Genomic DNA, 19,593 nt, shown 5'->3' on the forward strand with positions numbered 1-19,593 from the left:
ACAACCCTATACAGCACACACAGTGTAAAATCCCCTTTTCTCATAGCTGTCTCTCTGTACAATGTTTCGTTTTGGAGCAACGTTTTACTTGACAAGCTGCTACTGCTTCCCGTGGCGTCCATTTGGAGATCAGATACACCCTATATAAAACAAGAATGAGGCCACAGCAAGTCAATTTTATGGATGACATACTCCACAGACTCCAAATCTAATGCGAGCGGGCGAAAAAAAACAAGGCGGGCCGAAAAAAACAAGGTTCCTACATTTTAAAAATTTAACTCAATCATTGTACAAATGGTTTTGATTCAGTGGGAACATCACATATACACAGCCAGCATCACATATCACTGCATCAAAGTAAGAAACAAAACATTAAATCAGAGCCTTTTCTTGTCTCCTCTCTTTATACTAGTATTTATCTACCATCCACCTTCCGGCATGGCAACAGATAGCTTTGCCCATTTTCGGCATGGTGACCACTGTCAGAAGGCAACAAAATTTCTTGTGTTTTTTTTTTCAAAATCAGGCGAAAATTAATGCGCGCTGATGTCATCCATAAAAATTACTTGCTGTGGCCTTAGGCCATGTTGATTTGATTATATGGATGACATCCTCTGGGAACCCCAAAATTGATGCGAGTGTGTGAATAAAAAAAGTACTGCAAAAAAAAAGTTGCTTTCATTATGGAATCTACGTGGTCATGAAGGTTGAACAAATGACACAGAATAATCTACTCGTCAAATTCATTTCTTTACATTTTCGTCTTTTTCGTTTGATTTTAGCATTGCACGACACTGGTATCGTTTTCAAATATTTACGGCTGCTCATTTTGCAACTGTTTTGTACGATTTACAGTGTGGTTGAAAAGTTTTTATTTCTGGAAACGGCCGAAAATTCATGCGCGAGGGGATGTCATCCATATAATCAAATCAACATGGCCTGCATGACTTGTACCGCGAATCAATAACGAAATCTCCCATATATCTATCTCTTTGAACTTCCAAATACGATACTAAGGCCACAGCAAGTAAATTTTATGGATGACATCCTCCGCAGACTCCAAATCTAATGCGAGCGGGCGAAAAAAAAAACAAGGCGGGCCGAAAAAAACAAGGTTCCTACATTTTGAAATTTCGACTCAGTCATTGCACGAATGATTTTGATTCAGTGAGAAACATCACATATACACAGCCAGCATCACATATCACTGTATCAAAGTAAGAAACAAACATTAGATTAGAGCCTTTTCTTGTCTCCTCTCTTCATAGTTATCTGCCATACACCTTCCAGCATGGCAACAGACATCTTTGCCCATTTTTGGCATGTTAACCACTGTCAGAAGGCAACAAAATTTCTTGTGTTTTTTTTTCCAAAATCAGGCGAAAATTAATGCGCGCGCTCACCTAATGTCATCCATAAAAATTACTTGCTGTGGCCTAAAGCCTTCTTCTGACCGCCTGGTACAAAACGCAGAGGTGACCTGAGGTAGCCTGCCGGTTGGAGACGTCTTGTGTTGTTAGAGATACGGCTACACAGGCCGGAGGGACCAATTACCGTACAGCCCCACGTCTCAGCCTATCAGCCGCACGGGTCCGTGTGGGATTGGAGGCGGGAAGGTACTTGAACTTGAGAAGTGGTGATGGGCGGATCCAAGTGTGGCTGGCTTGAGGGGGGTGCTGACAAGCTGTGGGCTGTACACTAACTAAGGAAGTTTAACGAAGGAAAACATATTGTTTTTGCTCAGTTTCTTCTTCTTCTTCTCCAAACAGTAACGTCAATGGTCCTCAATCACCTGAATCAATGTTGCGTCTGTTACCATGGTAACTAGTGTTGGGTCACATCATGTTGCAATTTTAAAGCAGGAGGGATTTAAACTCCTCTCTGTCATATATATACAAATGTGTAAGCAGATCATATGCGAAGGTACACATTATGCATTTGTCTCGCAAATGTTACCTTTCTGTTTTTTTTTTTGTTTAGGCAAAATGGGTAGAATACAGGTATACAGCAAGTGTATGTAACCTTTTGATCGAGATTTATTGTTGCCATTTTCTAGCTAAAACACTAATTCTTGATATAACGTTAACACCGTATCACTGTGTTTTCTTTCATGTGTAAATACGGTGTTAACATGTACATGTACTTGTACGTCTATTTCTAAGACTATGTGTCACACACGATATATATTAACAATCAATACATGTAACTTTGACATATTTTATTACTTGGATTAAAATGGCTGAGTGAAGGCTTATATAAGCCTCAAGTCTAAGGGGCGACCCTCAAGATTAATAAATAAAATAAATAAATAAATGGCAAGGTCTAGGTCACTTCAATTTTTTATTTATTATTCCAACATGTAATCACCAGACGTGGTGACGGCACACTCAAGTTTTTCAACTTATATTAATGCCGCCACCAACACGGGACAAATACATTGCAGGACAATACTCATTTTCACCTGAGTTAAGTGAGGAAAGTCGTGTAAAGTGCCTTTCACAAGGCCCCAAAATGGTGGCATGTCAGGACTCGAACCCGGGACCTCTAGGTTCAGAGTCGCGCACTCTGCCGCTACCCCACACAATTTGTAAAGCACATGCCAGCGTCGTTCCTGAGATAGCATCAGCTCTTGTGATATCAATTAATATTTTTTTCAATTGATAGTCTTTTCCATTAAAACATTTCACATTCAATGGACCATGAATGTTGATAGCATCATTACCTTCGCCAAGCAGGTTATGTTTTCAGAGGTGTTCGTGTGTGTGTGTGTGTGTGTGTGTGTGCGCGTGCGTGCGTATGCATGTGTGTGTGTGTGGACACGGTAACTTGAGAAGGTTTAACTTTAAATGGATTGTCTTGATACTTGGTAGGTGGGTAGGTCTTGATGAGACCTGGAAATGATTAGATTTTGGACCCCCTAGCGGCTTGTTATGGCACTGCAGCTGAACTTCCGGTTTTGATATCTCATGATCTCATGCTAGGGGGACGAAATTTGGATGGTAGGTAGCTCTTGTGCTGGGGATGAAGTGACATGAGTTTGGGCCCCCTAGTTGCTTGCTCTGGAAGTGCAGGGCTATCTGTTTATAACTATTCAAAAGACGATAACTCAAGAACCGGTTGACGGATCGTCGTGATTTTTGGTATGTAGGTAGCTTATTGATGCTTGATAGAATGTGAAAATTATGCAAATATGGATGTAATTTGCATAATTTATGGGGAAATTCTAGAAATCAGCTACATTCCATGATATGACTATTGAAGCTTGTGAGATTGGTAATTGAGAACGAGAGAAACACAGACAGATATTGATTTTGTCATGTGAATGAAGACTTGATTTGCATGATTAATGACAAAATGTTATAATTCTGTAATCAGACAGATTTCCTCATTCAGAATATTTTTTTTCTCCTTTTGCTGCCCTGCAAATGCCTTGTAAGAAACTCCTCTACATATTACAAAAAAAACTAGAGTTCCCCGATCTCATACCTTCGCCAAATGATGTTAATCTTTATGACTGAAATTATAGATTAGATTATTCCCCCTGATTTAAGAAATAGGAACCTAATTTTCATGAATTATATCATTTTATCATAATCTCAACCAAAAGACAGCCTTAGATTAACAAACAATGCATTCTAGCATTTCGTAATAAATCATGCAAATGAGGTCCTGATTTGAATAAATTATGTTTAATGATGTTCACCTCAACTAAACTTTCAAATACCACAAGTATGAAATTCCAGGCAGTTATCATTACATAATTATAAAATTTTCTCATTAATTATGCAAATTAAGTTATTATTAACATAATCAATATCTTCCTGTGTTTCTCTCGTTGTCAATTACCGATGTCACAAGCTTCAATTGTCCTATCATGGAATGCAGCTGATTTATAGAATTTCCCCATAAATTATGCAAATTACATTCATATTTGCATAATTGTCATATAATTATATTAAACATCACGTAAGCTACCTACATACCAAAAATCACGACGATCCGTCAACCGGTTCTTGCGTTATCCCCTTTTGAATACTAGTATTTTCAAGAATATATCCCTGCAGTTCCAGAGCAAGCCGCTAGGGGGCCCAAACTCACATCACTTTTTCCCCAGCACAAGAGCTACCTACCACCCAAATTTCATCACCATAGTATATCTAGATCATGAGATATCAAAACCGGAAGTTCAGCTGCAGTACCATAACAAGCCGCTAGGGGGCCCAAAATCTAATCATTTTGAGGTCTCATCAAGACCTACCCACCTACCAAGTATCAAGACAATCCATCAAGGCCTTCTCAAGTTATCGTGTTGACAGACAGACAGACACACACACACATACACGAACGCCCCTGAAAACATAACCTTCTTGGCGAAGGTAAAAACGTCGTCACATATACGCGAACGGACTAACAGACGAAACGGCCTTCGGCGCGCTGCATGCTGGGATATTTTGTTCGCCATTCAAGATGGCGGCCAAAAATGCAGGAAATCTGGAAGGTTGCAACGTTTCTATGATCGTTCAGGTAAGTTTTGCAGATCAATCTACTCTTTGGACGACATAGACAGGTAGATTGAAGAAGTGTGCTACCTACGTGGTCGTTGAAATGTACCAGAAAACGACCAAACGTGAAAAATCCGACACCGAAGTTGCATGTCTAAAAGCAACATCATCTAGTCTTAGATCTTTAGGTCGGGAAAATATTATACAATCTGTTGTTTTTGATACAGTAGAGTGTTTATTACATGTTTTGGTATCACTGCTGACTTGTCTTACATGACTGTTATCTAGTTATGAAATTATGCTTATGAAATTTGCTAATCATAAGAACTGCACTAGTTGTTGTATAAACGATGCGTGATTACGTAGTTCGCTAAATTTGCGCTTGCTTATCGTGACTCTTACGGTTTTAAATAGAATTAAATCTTCCCAAACACATGTTGTTTTAATCTGTAGTATTCGTGCAAAGAGATCTAGAGCAGGTTTAGGTCAGGCCAGGTCAAGTCAGGTTAGGGACAGTTCACTAACTTATGGGAGGGGAGAGAGGTCGAATCCCCTCCTCCCCCCCACTGTCAAATTTTTATAATGGAAGCCAGATGACTTGCATATAGAATACAACACGGGGTATTCCGTATCGCCCGAGGTATCGGCCCGACCGCGGGTCGGGCGATCCGACTCGCGGGAGGGCCGGGACCGAGGGCGATGCGGAATACACCGTGTTGTATTTTATTCATATCATACCCACCCAAGAAAACACGCCTTTCAATGCAAGATGAGCCAAAAGTTGGTGCCACTGAACCCTAAACTGCAACAACATCAATTCCAACGTCCGGATTCTGTATTCGAATTTTCGAAAGGAAACGCGTTCGAATCGTTTTATGGAAGCCATGGAAGCGCTCGATAACGGGTTCCGGACCGGGTATGATTTATTATTTATCATTCTTCAGAAAAAATGTTGATAATAAATACCACATATTATGTTTTTTTTTTACTGCCTGGTTACCATGATCTATTTTTAGCGACATCTTTTGAGAAGACAGCTGCAGCTTGTTTTGTTTGTTGTTTTGTTGGTTATTGTTCTGTTCAGTTCTATTGCAGTCTTTATTGTTTATGGTAGATGCAGGGGACAGGTACCATTCATAACACCTGATTTTACTAAATTGCACACGGGCGAAAACTTGATTTGTACCACAACCACAACTTTCAGATTGTATACCAGACCTCTAGCCTAGGTAATGTATGAATATGATCTGATTGTGACATAATTGTCAAAGAACAGGCTGATTTAAATGCAAGAAAATTCTATGTATATGAACATCATATATGTTCAATGTGCAAAATTGCTCGTTCAGAATCAGAATACAGTATTTATGCATGCAAATCTTGAAAATCACATGCAAGTTGCCCGGCATGACACCCTGTCAAAGGTGATGTCACAAGTAAGGCCACACCAATTTGACTGGTTGTTGAACTTTAACAGAAAAAAAATGTACTGACAAAGAAAAAACTATTCTTAGGCCACACCAATTTAATTTTTTGGTTAAGGGATTCGCCGCTTCATTTTTTTCTGATTTGCAAATAAAAATAAAAATTCACAATCAACTGCAAAATGCTCATATTTTTCCCTGAACAGTTGAAAACAGTCCTTTTCTTACTAGGTACTTGTTACAGTCATTCCATCTTTCAATGCAGTGGTATCATTAAAAGTTCAAAATTCATTGCTTAAATTTTGAATCTGCCTGGTGTGTTGACTTCATATATATAGCTCCTATTGTACCATTTTGGGCCATAATAGGATGTCTAGGCCTGTTTTTATTTTTATTTTTTTTTCGCCCGCCCGGTCCATTATTTTCCTAGAAAAATCCGTTAACCAAGAAATTAAATTGGTGTGGCCTTAACTTCCCAAAACCCACAAATTTTGGAAAAGGTGGGACATTACGTCTTCCACGGTTTACAAGAGAGAAGTCAAACCCTTCAGACATAGTTTTAGACATAACTACTGTATTGTTTTATTCAACTATTTTCCATTATGTAGATATCAGTTCTTGTACAATCTGGTTCAATATTGTTGTATGTTTATGAGTTGCAATTAGCCTCCGGGCACAAATGTAGAAGTTTGAATATTCAGCTCATTTCGAGCATTGTTATAAAACAAACAATTTTAGATAAATTAATAATGACTTGGCCAGGGATCGAACTCACGACCTACCGAACTGGTGCACACTTTACCCACTTGGCCATTGTACTGACGTAACCTATATATATGTATACGTATAAGGTCGACACCACAACACACCAGCCACTCAGAGACTGTGTCCCACATGTAATGAGAATATTGAAGATGAATTTCACTTTGTTATGACTTGTCCCACCTATAGAAAAGAAAGAGATACATTCTTACAGACTATTACTACTAAGACAAAATTCACCCAATCTTTTACACAGTACGATACATTCCATAAATTATTATCATGTCCAACTACCATATCTGTTTACCTAGGCCAATTTCAGTTCACTTTATTCCATAAGCGAGAACATATCATCAATACATGACCATGTAGTAACTCAAATACTGTTTAGATAGTAGTTTGTAGTAAGTAAAGTTTTGTAGTTGTAGTTGTATTACTGCCATACATTGTACCTCGTACGATTGTTGAGCAATAAAAGTTCATTCATTCAAAATATAATGATTTGTATTATTTCTCCAAGCAGCAGTGGCAGAGTGCGTATGATCGAGGCCAGCTGAAGAACGCCCTGTACCAGTACTGGGCCCAGCAGGTGCCTAAGATATTCTTCACTTCGGCCGAGGTGGCCATCAGCACACAGAGGACCCCCGACGCTGTTCAGGCAGAGGAGAAACTCTCAAGGTCACGATTTCATAGTAATTCACCACTTCCCATAATCCTTTGCTGACCTCCGACCTTCAATCCTTTGTGGGGTCGTGTGGCGTAGCGGTAGCATGTTCGGCTCAGGACCAAGAGTGTATAGTGAACGAGCCCCGGGGTCACAGAAAGTAGGGCATCAGGGGCAGACAGGTCTTCCCAAGGGTTTCCAGGAATGTGGGCATACATGTAGATGTGTTTCAGCAAACAGCTGGGAGACATTCCTGTGGACATTCCCATGCCTGTGGACAAAATACCTGTACAATTCCTAGAATTCTTGCAAACTGTACACAATACTGTACCATTAGGCTCCTCCCTGAGACATTGCCAAAAAAAAAGATTTTGCCAGCGTGCAAAATACCTGGTTGCCCAAATTTTACTTGGGGCAACCTATTTTTGAACTTAGGTAGCCCAGTGTGCTACCTAAATTTTAAGAATGCCCCCCCCCAAAAAAAAAATCATGCCCACTTGGCTTGCACCACTGTATCCAGCAGATGCTTTTTAATTTTACGTACATGTACCTAATGGCTATTACTAGTATCAGTTAACTAAAGGCTGTTGGAAATATTGTCAAAGGCTAATATGTATGTAACTTACATGTAATTTGAGGTACCGGGTAAGTAGTAACTTATAGGTGGGGCAACCTAAAATTCTGATGGGCAACCTAATTTTTGCCATAGGTTGCCCACAGGGTTCAAAAAAGTATTTTGTACGCTGGAGCCCTGCTGAACTTGTTGTTCCGTCTGTCCTGTAGGGATGTGCTGTTTGAGCCCCTGGAGTGGTTCCTGTGTGGAGGAAACCCCTCCGCAGTGTTCCAGCAGCTTCAGGCCCTCAACAACCCTCCCCAGCTCTGTGGCAAGGTCTTCAAAGTGGGCGAGCCAACGTACTCATGCAGGTATGTATGGAACAGAAAGAGTTTTTAATCACTTTACGTTCGCAGTAGCAAAAGTCTGAGAAAAATGGACATGTTTATCTCACAATTTCAAAAGTTGCAGCCAGCATCTGCCTTTCGTCATTTGACAGAATTTTGCAGCTCATGACAGACAGAAATTTTGCCCAATGTGTCATCTTTGACAAACAAAAACGTAAAGATATAGAAAGAGATGTCATAAACGAAGCTTAGTCTTACTACCAGCAAACTTTTCCCCCCAAAATGCAGGAAATAGTGTTGCAGAGGGTCATTATTTCAAAATTTTGCTGGGAGAGTATGGCGCTAGACGCCCTAGTATTGTCTCACAATGATGTTATATAAAAAAAAATTGAGTTCAACATTGACAGTAAATAACTTCAGGCTGGCTAGAATACTGATTCCTTCCCTACCATTTCCTAAAAAAGATCTTCTCTTCTTTCCATCCTTGTACAGGGATTGCTGTGCAGACCCCACCTGTGTTTTCTGTATCGAGTGTTTTAACAAGAGCACCCACAAGTCCCACCGCTATCGGGTAAGTGAGGCAAACTTATCGCGCCAAAGATGTTCCCTTTTGCTAGTTCCTGTTTATTAAAATTACCACCAGTTTTGACACCAAAGACAGGGCTCTAAATACTAGTGCATGTGCACCTTAGTGCACCCAGATTTGGAGCTGTGCACCTAATGTTTTCTGTGGGTGCACCGGTGCACCCAAATATTTTCGTAGTTTTATATAATACTATGTAAAGATGTCAAATTTATATTAGTATATAGCAAGTTTTAAAAATAAACATCTGTCAGAAAAATAAAATCATTGTTATTAGTACTTTTCTTTAGAAATGAAACATAATAAACTAGAGTTCCACGATCTCATACCTTCGCCAAATGAAGTTAGCCTTTATGAATAAGAAATTATATATTAATCCCCCTGATTATGCAAATAGGATCCTCTGTTGATCCTCTGTTGATCCTCTGTTGATCCTCTGTTGATCATATTCTACACCAAAAGACAGTCTTATCTTAACAAAGAATGCCATCATAGCATTTCCTCATAAATTATGCAAATGTGGTCCTTATTTGAATAAGTTATGTTTAATTATGTTCACCTTCACTTAACTTTCAAACACCCCAAGTATGAAACTCCAGGCAGTTACCACCATGCAATTATAACATTTTCTCATTAATTATGCAAATTAAGTCTTCATTTGCATAATCGATATCTGCCTGTGTTTCTCTCGTTCTTAATAACATATGTTGCAAGCTTGGACTTCCAATAATGGAATGCAGCTGATTTAGAGAATTTCCTCATTAATCATGCAAATTACATTCATATTTGCATAATTGTAATGTCATTATGTCAAGCATCACTTAAGCTACCTACATACCAAAATTCACGATGATCCATCAATCGGTTCTTGAGTTATCCTCTTTTAAACATTTGTCCTTTAAACCCCCTGCAGTTCTAGAGCAAGCAACTAGGGGGCTCAAACTCATGTCACTTTATCCCCAGCACAAGAGCTATCTACCACCCAAATTTGGTTACCCTAGGTTGTCTGTATCATGAGATATCAAAACCGGAAGTTCTGCTGCAGTACCATGACAAGCCGCCAGGGGGCCCAAAATCTAATCATTTTGAGGTCTCATCAGGACCTACCCATCTACCAAATATCAAGTCAGTCCATTTAAGCCTTCTCAAGTTATCGTGTTTACAGACAGACACACACACACACACACACATACACGAACGCCTCTGAAAACATAACCTTCTTGGCGAAGGTAATTAGTTTTTGTTGACATTCTACTATCTCATCTTATATGGTGCACCCAAAAATTTTGCACCAGTGCACCTATTCCCAAAAATTAATTTCAAGCCATGAACTCTACATTTTTAGTTTTCGTAGGTGCAGAAAAAAGAAATTTGGTGAATTACTGTAAAGTTTGTGGCACAGAAGTGACTGCGAAAACCTGACAAATATAAAAGTACCACAAAAAAAAGGTGATTTACAGTATCATCTGAAGCCCTGGACTCAGAACCACCTCAGCGTAGCGCCTCCCATTCGCCAGAACTTTGTAGTGCCAGAACAGATTACACGTTTAGCTTCTGATCCGCTGCACTTAACTGGAACTCCCCGGTGTACAGATTTTCACTGATACCTTCAGCCTTGAGCTGGTAAGATCCAGGGATCAGCACTATTTGGTTCCCGCCGCTAAACGGCACACAAGAGGTGATATTGATGGGGAATTCACGTCCAATTAGATAACATTTGGGACAGGCTGGGAATATAAATCCACACAGATCAAAGCCTTACAGCGAGCATCATTGATGGCAGAAGTACACGTCTCTGAGGTGTCACTCAATCAGGGGAGTTGAATCACCAAAACTGCCATACTTGTCATTTCAATTTTCGTTGTTATCTGCAAAGTTTGGAAATAGAATTATACACTAGAGAAGTAACATTTGCAAAGCAAATGCATAATGTTTACCTTCGGACATGGTCTGCTCTGTTAATTCTTACTCAAACACATTAACATACATGTACTATTTGTGTATGGTGACAGGAGCAGAGCAGACCATGAAATTGCAACATTATGTAACCCAACACCAGACACCATGGTGACAGACGTCAACAAATCATGATTGTCATTGGTCAGGTCATAGGTCACTGTTTGGAGAAGAAGAAGAAGAGGAAGAAACTGAGCAAAAACAATATGTTTTCCTTCGGTAAACATAATAAGTACAGTTATGTTATTATTCTTTTGCTCTGGGTCTTTGACCTAAAAGGAATCAGGGCAAACATGCTATTACATGTTTTACAGATCCTGATATTGCCCATCTAGATGTAAGGTTGCTAAGATATGGGAGTTAGTCCGGAATTAAACCGGAAGTCTAGACATAAACTGGAGGCTGTTTTTTATATATTTCACCCAATATTTTTGTCCTGCGATTGACGGAAAAAGGTGCTGGCTAGAGCCCTGGAAAAGGGTCTGAGAAAAGTGGTCGTTATGGCTGGAGCATATGACCGGCTTATAGAGGCGGTCACTTGGGCAAGTTTGACTGTACCAGGGCTCAAAATTAAAGGTGGTCCAATGGCCACTGACCACTAAAATTTAGGCTGGGGCAACAAAAAAGACACTTTGGGACATTTTTGGGACAATCGAAAAATAGTCAACATCAAAATGCTCTTCTTTTGTCTATCAGGCACACGTCCCAGCTTTTGGATCCGGAAAAGTCCCCCGAATTTTCTGTCTACTTTGCAATTATTTATAGTGCACCTGGGAATGAACATACAAATGTAAGCAACATAAAGTTGACTTGAAGTTAAAGTCATACAATACTTTCCAAAAAACAGGTTGGGACAGTTCATTCTCACTTCGGGACAGTTGAAATTTATTTTTGGGATAGTGCTGGGACAATACAGGGCTCGAAATACTGGGTACATGTGCACCTTAGTGCACCCAAAATTAGAGCTGTTCACCCAATTTTTTTCTGTGGGTGCACCAGTGCACCTTGAATATTTTTATACGTTTACATGTATGTATGTAAAGATGTTAAATGTACAGTGCTATACAGCATATTCATAACACCCTAGTGTCAGAATAATGATTAAATTATTGTTATAGTACTATAGAAATGAAATATAATTAGTTGTTGCTGACATTCTACTTATTTTATCTTAATGGTTCACCCAAAAAAAATTTTGTGCACCCAGTTTATTTTGGTTGGGTGCACCAGTGCACCTTTTTCCCAAAAATGTATTTTCAAGCCCTGGACAATAGAAAGAAAAGTTAATTTTGAGGCCTGTGTACCTGTATGTCCTGCCTTCCCACACACAGATGAGTACATCCGGTGGAGGTGGGTACTGTGACTGTGGGGATGTGGAGGCCTGGAAACAGGACCCGTGGTGCGACATCCACAAACAGGGACTGGGACAGCAGAGCCAGGTACATGGACATCACAACATTAGGCCACAGTAGTGCTGTGTTCCTAAACCCACGTTTAGGTTCAGGTCCGGATTCAAGTCCAGAGGTTTAGGTTCAATCCGGACTTGTAAGTCCGGACCTAAACCCAGGGCAAAATTGCATGCTGGCAACCTTGCAATGTTGTTTGGGCAAAACTTTGGGCACATAACATGGAGGCTGATACTTGACGATGCCCGATGGCAATGTTTTCTTCATTTTGCAGCAAAAATTTGGCAATCTATACGGTTTTGCAATCTATAAGGTTTTAAGTGGTTTGCAACGAAAAGGGGTATGTGAAATGTTTTTTTTTTTGTGGTAATACATGTAAGTCTGGACACGGTTCTTGACTTTTAGTTTTTTTTGGACTTGAACCTAAACATTCTTACAAGTCCGGATCCAAGTCCAGCAAACCGGTACACAGCACTAGGCCACAGCAAGTAATTGTTATGGATGACATCAGCGTGCGCACTGATTTTGAAAAAAAAAGAAAAAAAAATTTTGTTGCCCTTTGACAGTGGACATCAACGCAAAAATGGGTAAATATGTCTGTTGCCATGCCAGATATATGTGAGAGGAGACAAGACAAGGCTCTGATTTAATGTTTTGTCTTTGAGTTTTACTTTGTTGCGGTGTTGTATTCTATTTCTTTATAATGTGATGTTGCCGCTGAATCAAAAAAAGAGCTTTCGACCAGTCACTCTGGTCTTCCTCAGTAGACTGACCCAGTAGAGCTTGTCACGTGGCTTCTTTGAAGTGTGACATCAACTTAACCATATTCTACCCTGACACATACCTGTTTTACAGAACCCAGTAGAGAAGCTTCCCAAAGATGTGGCTGCCCGTGCCTGGGAGGTGTTGAAGATAGCCCTGGGGTACGCTGTAGACATGCTGCTGTGGGAACAGATGGACGGACTACCACAGGAACTGGAGCCCAGGTCTGTACACTACCAATAATGTCTTTGCCTCCGGGGGAGGAGATATCCTTCCGCGGAAGGGCTTTGTGAGAGATTTAGATTTTCACGTTCGCAGCCGTTTCTCGCGTTTGGGTGGACGAATTCTTTTGGGACTAGGTATATGTTTTGCTATTGGGCTGTAGATGATGCACGTTCTTTTGTTTTTATTGTATATGTGTTTTCGGGCGGGAAAATGGTGCCTTTTGGTGGCCCCAGAACACCCCTTTGAGCGTGAAAGTGGTCGCGACTGTTGACCTTTGGTGTGTTTGAAGTATTCTCGGTCGGGTCCACTTGTATGACCTTTCGCACAGAGGGGTGTCCTAACAGATACAATTTAACACCATCAACTATTCATAACAAACAACATATAAGAATATACAATAAAAGCCCGGAGGTATAAAATATCAGATTTTACTTGGTTTCTTATTTTTCTTATTTCCTTATTGATTCCTCCTTGAGAAATTGGAGACAATTCTAGAAACTTCAAGAAACATTCTGCAATGTTTTTGTATTTTGATACACAAAGATTACACAAAGAATTTTATTCTTCTTTTATCATGCTCACCAACAAGAATCGTAAGAATTTTAGGAAATTTTATTGTTGATTCTTGTTTTTCTTGATACTGTTTAAGAACATACAAGAATTATTTTCTCAACTTACTTGTTTTTCCTCATCAAGAAAGTATACTCAGTGTCACGGAAATGAAAACTCAAAGAAATCTACTGTAACAATGGGTGTTGCTGGAAGACAGATGAAAAATGTCCAGACTATGCATGTTGTACAAAATGACTAATAAACTGGTGGATGAACCAACCACTAAGTATCTGATACCAGCCCAGAAAAGAACACGAAACAGTCATGCCTTCAAGTACCAGAGTTATCAACCAAGAATTGAGGTGTTCAAAAAATCGTATTTTCCAAAAACTTGTAGAGTTGAACTCGTTGCCACTAAGCACAGTTGGGGCATCATTACTAGAAAGCTTTATTTTATTTTATTATTTTTTTTAAACAAATACTCCTGCAGTTGGATGTGCAAAGATTAGGTGTAACAGGTCGTTCAGTGTAATATAGCCAGCTGTCGCCGCGCCGCGTGCCTGCAAAGCTGGTGTGTTACACTGAAGGGCAGTTATACTGGCTATACTGATACATGTACATTTACAGACAGATACAACGTAATGCAGTACTTTTTTCTGCATACCTGCACTGGTGTCAAACTATTTACACATCTACATCTACAACTACACTCACTAGTGTCTCTTCTATGAGTACACTCGCCACGTACGTATCTTGGGATCCCATTTTCGGTATTTTCTTGCGAACCGTTGGAGCCTATTTCCTTACGATCTGTCCTGTATTATGGGTCTTGTCTCTAGATCTATAGACAGGATATTCCCAATAACATTGTCCGTAGATAGGTACGTTAAACTGTACTAAATCATTCGATGGAATTTTAAAACTCATGACTGGCAAAAGTTTTGACCAACTTGTCATTTTTGACACTGACAAACATTGGCGAGTAAAGATTCATTTATGGAAAGAGAGGTCATTTAGCTAAGCTTAGTCAATTAGAAGATTTAACGTCTAAAAGAGTACAGAAAATACAGGGCTCGAAATTCATTTTTGGGAATAGGTGCACTGGTGTGCCCAACCTAAAATATTAGGTGCACAAAAAATTTTTTGGGTGCACCATATAAAACAAAAACTAATTACAGATCTTACTGCTCCTTTTTTGAGCTTGAATCTGAATTGGGAGCTAACTTACAACAAAGGTTTTATTATTTTTCTGACACTTGTATGCCAAAAATATCCTGCATACTATTATACAAATTGTACAAAATGTGCTATTATACAAAATGTACAAAAATACCTACAAAAATATTTGGGTGCACTGGTGTACCCACAGAAAAAAAATTGGGTGCACAGCTCCAATTTTGGGTGCACTAAGGTGCACATGTACCCAGTATTTCAAGCCCTGAAACAGCATTTCAGAGGGTCAAGAGTTTTCCCAGGAGAGTATGGCCCAAGACACCTGTATGATTGTTGCACCTTCCTTGCTCAACTTGATGCTATGTCAAACAAAATTGCAATTATGACAGAAAAAAAAATCAGGCTGGCTAGAACACTGTCCTGTCCCGTAAAAGGGGTCTCGCCTTAATAGACAGGATATTCCCAATAACGTTGTCTGTAGATCTGTCAATACAGGGTAAGTACGTTAAGAGATAGTTGTCCCACCAATGCAGCAGTATCTCCCAAAGTACGTCGATGAAGGTTAGACATCCAGGTAATACGATACGCCAAAAAAAGCAGTTACTCAGGCAACTGGATATGATTTTGGAAACGGTCAGACGTTTCAGCTAGTGTCCACTAGCTTTCGTCAGTGACTGAGAGACCAGAGGAGAAATGCAGGTTTATAAGCAAAAATTATTTCAATTGATACGTTGCTAGCAGAAAAGTTTGACCGTTTCCAAAATCATATCCAGTTGCTTGAGCAGTGTGCAAAATACCTGGTTGCCCAGTTGCCCCGGGCAACCAAATTGTACTTGGGGCACCCTATTTTTGAGCCTAGGTAGCCCAGTGTGCTACCTGAATTTTAAGAATTTCCCACTTGGCTTGCACCACTGTATCCGGCAGATGCTTTTTAATTTTAGGTATTAATGGCTATTACTAGTATCAGTTAACTAAAGGCTGTTGGAAATATTGTCAAAGGCTTAATATGTATGTACCATAACATAACTTAATTTGAGGAAAGTACTAGTAACTTATACATATGTAGGTGGGGCAACCTAAAATTCTGACAGGCAACCTTATTTTTGCCCTAAGTTGCCCACTGGGAAACCTGGTTCAAAAAAGGATTTTGTACTACTGTTGAGTAACTGCTTTTTTGGAGTATCTACCAAAGTTTCTCACCCCATCACACACACACACACACATACATACAGGACAAGGCTTGGCCAGGCGGCAACCTTATCATTAATTAAGTATGGATAAAATTACTACCACGGCTTTCCATACGTCGGCTCCATTATTCCCTTTAAAGATTGACCCGTTCATTAGCACAGCTCTGTGTGATGTGTCGGCGGTCCTACATTAGGCCACACCAATTTAATTTGTTCCTTCTCGAATCGCCCTGTCCATTTTTTTCTGATTTGCAAAAAAAAAAAAATTTTTTTTTTACGGTTCTAAATTAACTGCAAAATGCTCAATGAAAGACATATTTTGGCTCCAGAAGTTGAAGAAAGTCCTTTTCTTCCTAGTTCTTAAAGTTTTTCAATGTAACAATGCAATTTTTTTTCATTAAAATTTTAAAATTTTAATTATAAACCAGCCTGATATGTTGACGTCATGGCTCATATTGTAACATTTCCGGCTATCATGGGGTGCCTGTTTTTTTTTAAATATTTTTATTTCGCCCTGTCGCTTCATATTTTTTCTGAAAAAATCCGAGAAACAACAAATTAAATTGGTTTGGCCTTAGTGTGTGTTGGCACAATGTCCTGGAGTAACCCTCGGCCGTATTAAATCTCTCTGGGCACTCTGGGAGGTGTGCGTAGGAGGGACAATTGTGGGAAGATATATCTGTTGCTGTGAGGTCAGGGATGTGGTACTGTATTAAGGACTTCTGTGTCAGGGACATACATGTACGTGTACCACACTGGACGGTACTTGTCAGCGACTTTATGAGAAATGGCCTGTATGAAGCTTAAAGTTCTGTCACACATTATAAGGGACACTACAGGTGGTTCTATGCATTGAAGGCTTAGCCTACTATTATCCAAAAACAGGCAAGGCAATTCCATCAAATCTCACCTTTCAGGATTTCTAGTCACAAAAACTCCCCTTTGCAAGTTAGACCATCTATTAGTATCAAACTTTCACACATTATACATTTCTTAACATCTAAAAACCCACAAATTACAAAACAGTGGGATCCTTTGTCTTTCTCTGTCTTAAAAAAAAAGTCAAACTCAGTAGTTTTTACCAGTAGTTTCTTAATAGTTATACATGTAAGTAGTTCTATGTGTACTAATTGTCTGTTTTTTTTTAATTATTTTTTATACCATATGTTTCTTCTGTTCCTGCAATTAGCAATTTGCAATAAACAATTATTAATATGTACTTACAGGCCATTCCGGGAAATTCTATAAGATGATCCAGTAGATACATGTATTGTCGGTTTGTTAAACATGGGTCAACTCTGACCCTCTGTTCCACAATTCCAGCCGAATGTTTCAAAAATGTTTATAGCGTTCGGGTGTGGACGGGAGGTTCGGCCATGGTTGCCTGGTGTTGGAGAGGAGGTCAGCAGGGTTTGGGGGGTGGGGTCAAATTTGACTCAAATTTAACTCAAATTTGATACCATTCATACAGAAGCATAAATGTAAGACAAACCTAAATCTGGTCTGACTGTTGAAACTAGGTCAAAGGTTCCAGAATAGTCCTGGAAAAGGTTATCTCTTTTCCTGTTTGACACCCATAGAGGTACATGTACATATATGACATATATTTTGTGGAGTAACAGATTTCAAAATCTCTCAGGTGTCTTTTCTCTTGCATTCAAACTTAAAGGCACCTGAAGCAATTTCATGGGAGTAAAACTGGATTTTTAAAGTTAATTTACCTGTCATTTTTTAATGCAGTAAGTTGAACAAACCCTATCTCATATACTGATGTCTGTGAGCCCAAAATCCAATGTCGCTGAATGGAAAAAATTCTTATTCGTATCGTATGCTTGGATTGTTGTTGGGTTTCAAGACGAGTAAAACAAGAATTCATAGACCAGAGATCTCATACCTCCATGAAATATATAACTTTTTGTAAAATAAAATGTTTTTTATTTGTCTCATTGACTATGGAAATAAGGTCGTAATTAGCATAATCTAGTTTAATTTATGGTTTTCTAAAATTCAAATTACAATATTTTTCGTGTAAAATTCCCTATCCTTTGTCATACTTCATTTCAACATGTCCACATTAATTATGCAAATGACCTCTATATTAACATAATATATGCATAGTGGTGTTAACCTTTAAGTAACTTACACATGTCACAAGGTATAAAATTCATTCACCAATGAGGAATCACAGAATTTTCACATCAATTATGCAAATTAGCTCATCATTTGCACCAAAAACAATACCTCCATTTTTCATGGAGGTAAAAATGATGAAAACGTGTTAAGTGCCGCCATCAAAGTGCATTGGATATCTCTAATGGCTGAAGAGAGCTCAGTAGCTAATTACTCCCGTTTAAAGACGTTGGCTAACTTTGTTGCTTAACATCTGGCTTGAGCTCATAATGTTGTCCTTGTCACCTAAATGTAAGAATTACTCTTAGACTAATAGCTGACACCCACTTAGTCCCTAATTCCTGGTATTAGATTCTCTTAGCAGAATTTGAAGGAGCTCCTGGAAGCCTACTGTCATTAGTAAACGGCCTTGTTTGGTAGGTGGTTGTTACTGTCACACACGTTTCTTTCTACTGAAAATCACTGTCTTTAGGCCACACCGATTTAATTTGTTGGTTCTCGGATTTTTTCAGAAAAAACTAGAGTTCCACGATCTCATACCTTCGCCAAATGATGTTAGCCTTTATGAATAAGAAATATATTAATCACCCTGATTATGCATATAGGATCCTCAATTGCATGAATTATATCAGTCTGTTGATCATATTCTACACCAAAAGACAGTCTTATCTTAACAAAGAATGCCATTTCCTCATAAATTATGCAAATGTGGTCCTTATTTGAATAAGTTATGTTTAATTATGTTCACCTTCACTTAACTTTCAAACACCCCAAGTATGAAATTCCAGGCAGTTACCACTATGCAATTATAACATTTTCTCATTAATTATGCAAATTAAGTCTTCATTTGCATAATCGATATTTGCCTGTGTTTCTCTCGTTCTTAATAACATATGTTACAATCCTGAACTTCCTATCATGGAATGCAGCTGATTTATAGAATTTCCTCATTAATTATGCAAATTACATCAATATTTGCATAATTGTTATATCATTATGTTATAACGTTAAGCATCACTTAAGCTACCTACATACCAAAAATCACGATGATCCATCAATCGATTCTTGAGTTATCCTCTTTTAAACATTTGTCCTTTAAACCCCCCTGCAGTTCCAGAGCAAGCCACTAGGGGGCTCAATCTCATGTCACTTCATCCCCAGCACAAGAGCTATCTACCACTTAAATTTGGTTACCCTAGCATGTATGGATCTTGAGATATCAAAAACCGGAAGTTCTGCTGCAGTACCATGACAAGCCGCCAGGTGACCCAAAATCTAATCATTTGAGGTCTCATCCAAGACCCTACCCACCCTACCAAATATCAAGTCAGTCCATGTAAGCCTTCTCAAGTTATCGTGTTGAC

General features: G+C 39.1%; 1 protein-coding gene across 1 annotated transcript in view; it reads left to right on the top strand.

The window, feature by feature from the left end:
* Positions 1-4,455: 4,455 nt before the first annotated feature.
* The window catches only part of LOC109476975 (E3 ubiquitin-protein ligase UBR2-like), a 99,005-nt gene continuing 83,867 nt past the window's right edge, over positions 4,456-19,593 (top strand). Inside the window, exons 1-6 of the mRNA XM_019777992.1 lie at positions 4,456-4,524; positions 7,212-7,366; positions 8,136-8,276; positions 8,745-8,823; positions 12,123-12,230; positions 13,053-13,183. Coding sequence (XP_019633551.1) covers positions 4,468-4,524; positions 7,212-7,366; positions 8,136-8,276; positions 8,745-8,823; positions 12,123-12,230; positions 13,053-13,183 — 671 coding nt within the window. The 5' untranslated portion in view covers positions 4,456-4,467. The remainder of the gene's footprint in view (positions 4,525-7,211; positions 7,367-8,135; positions 8,277-8,744; positions 8,824-12,122; positions 12,231-13,052; positions 13,184-19,593) is intronic.

Source organism: Branchiostoma belcheri, unplaced genomic scaffold (assembly GCF_001625305.1).
Source record: "Branchiostoma belcheri isolate BF01 breed outbred unplaced genomic scaffold, Haploidv18h27 scaffold4, whole genome shotgun sequence".
In the NCBI taxonomy this organism is placed as follows: Eukaryota; Metazoa; Chordata; class Leptocardii; order Amphioxiformes; family Branchiostomatidae; genus Branchiostoma; species Branchiostoma belcheri.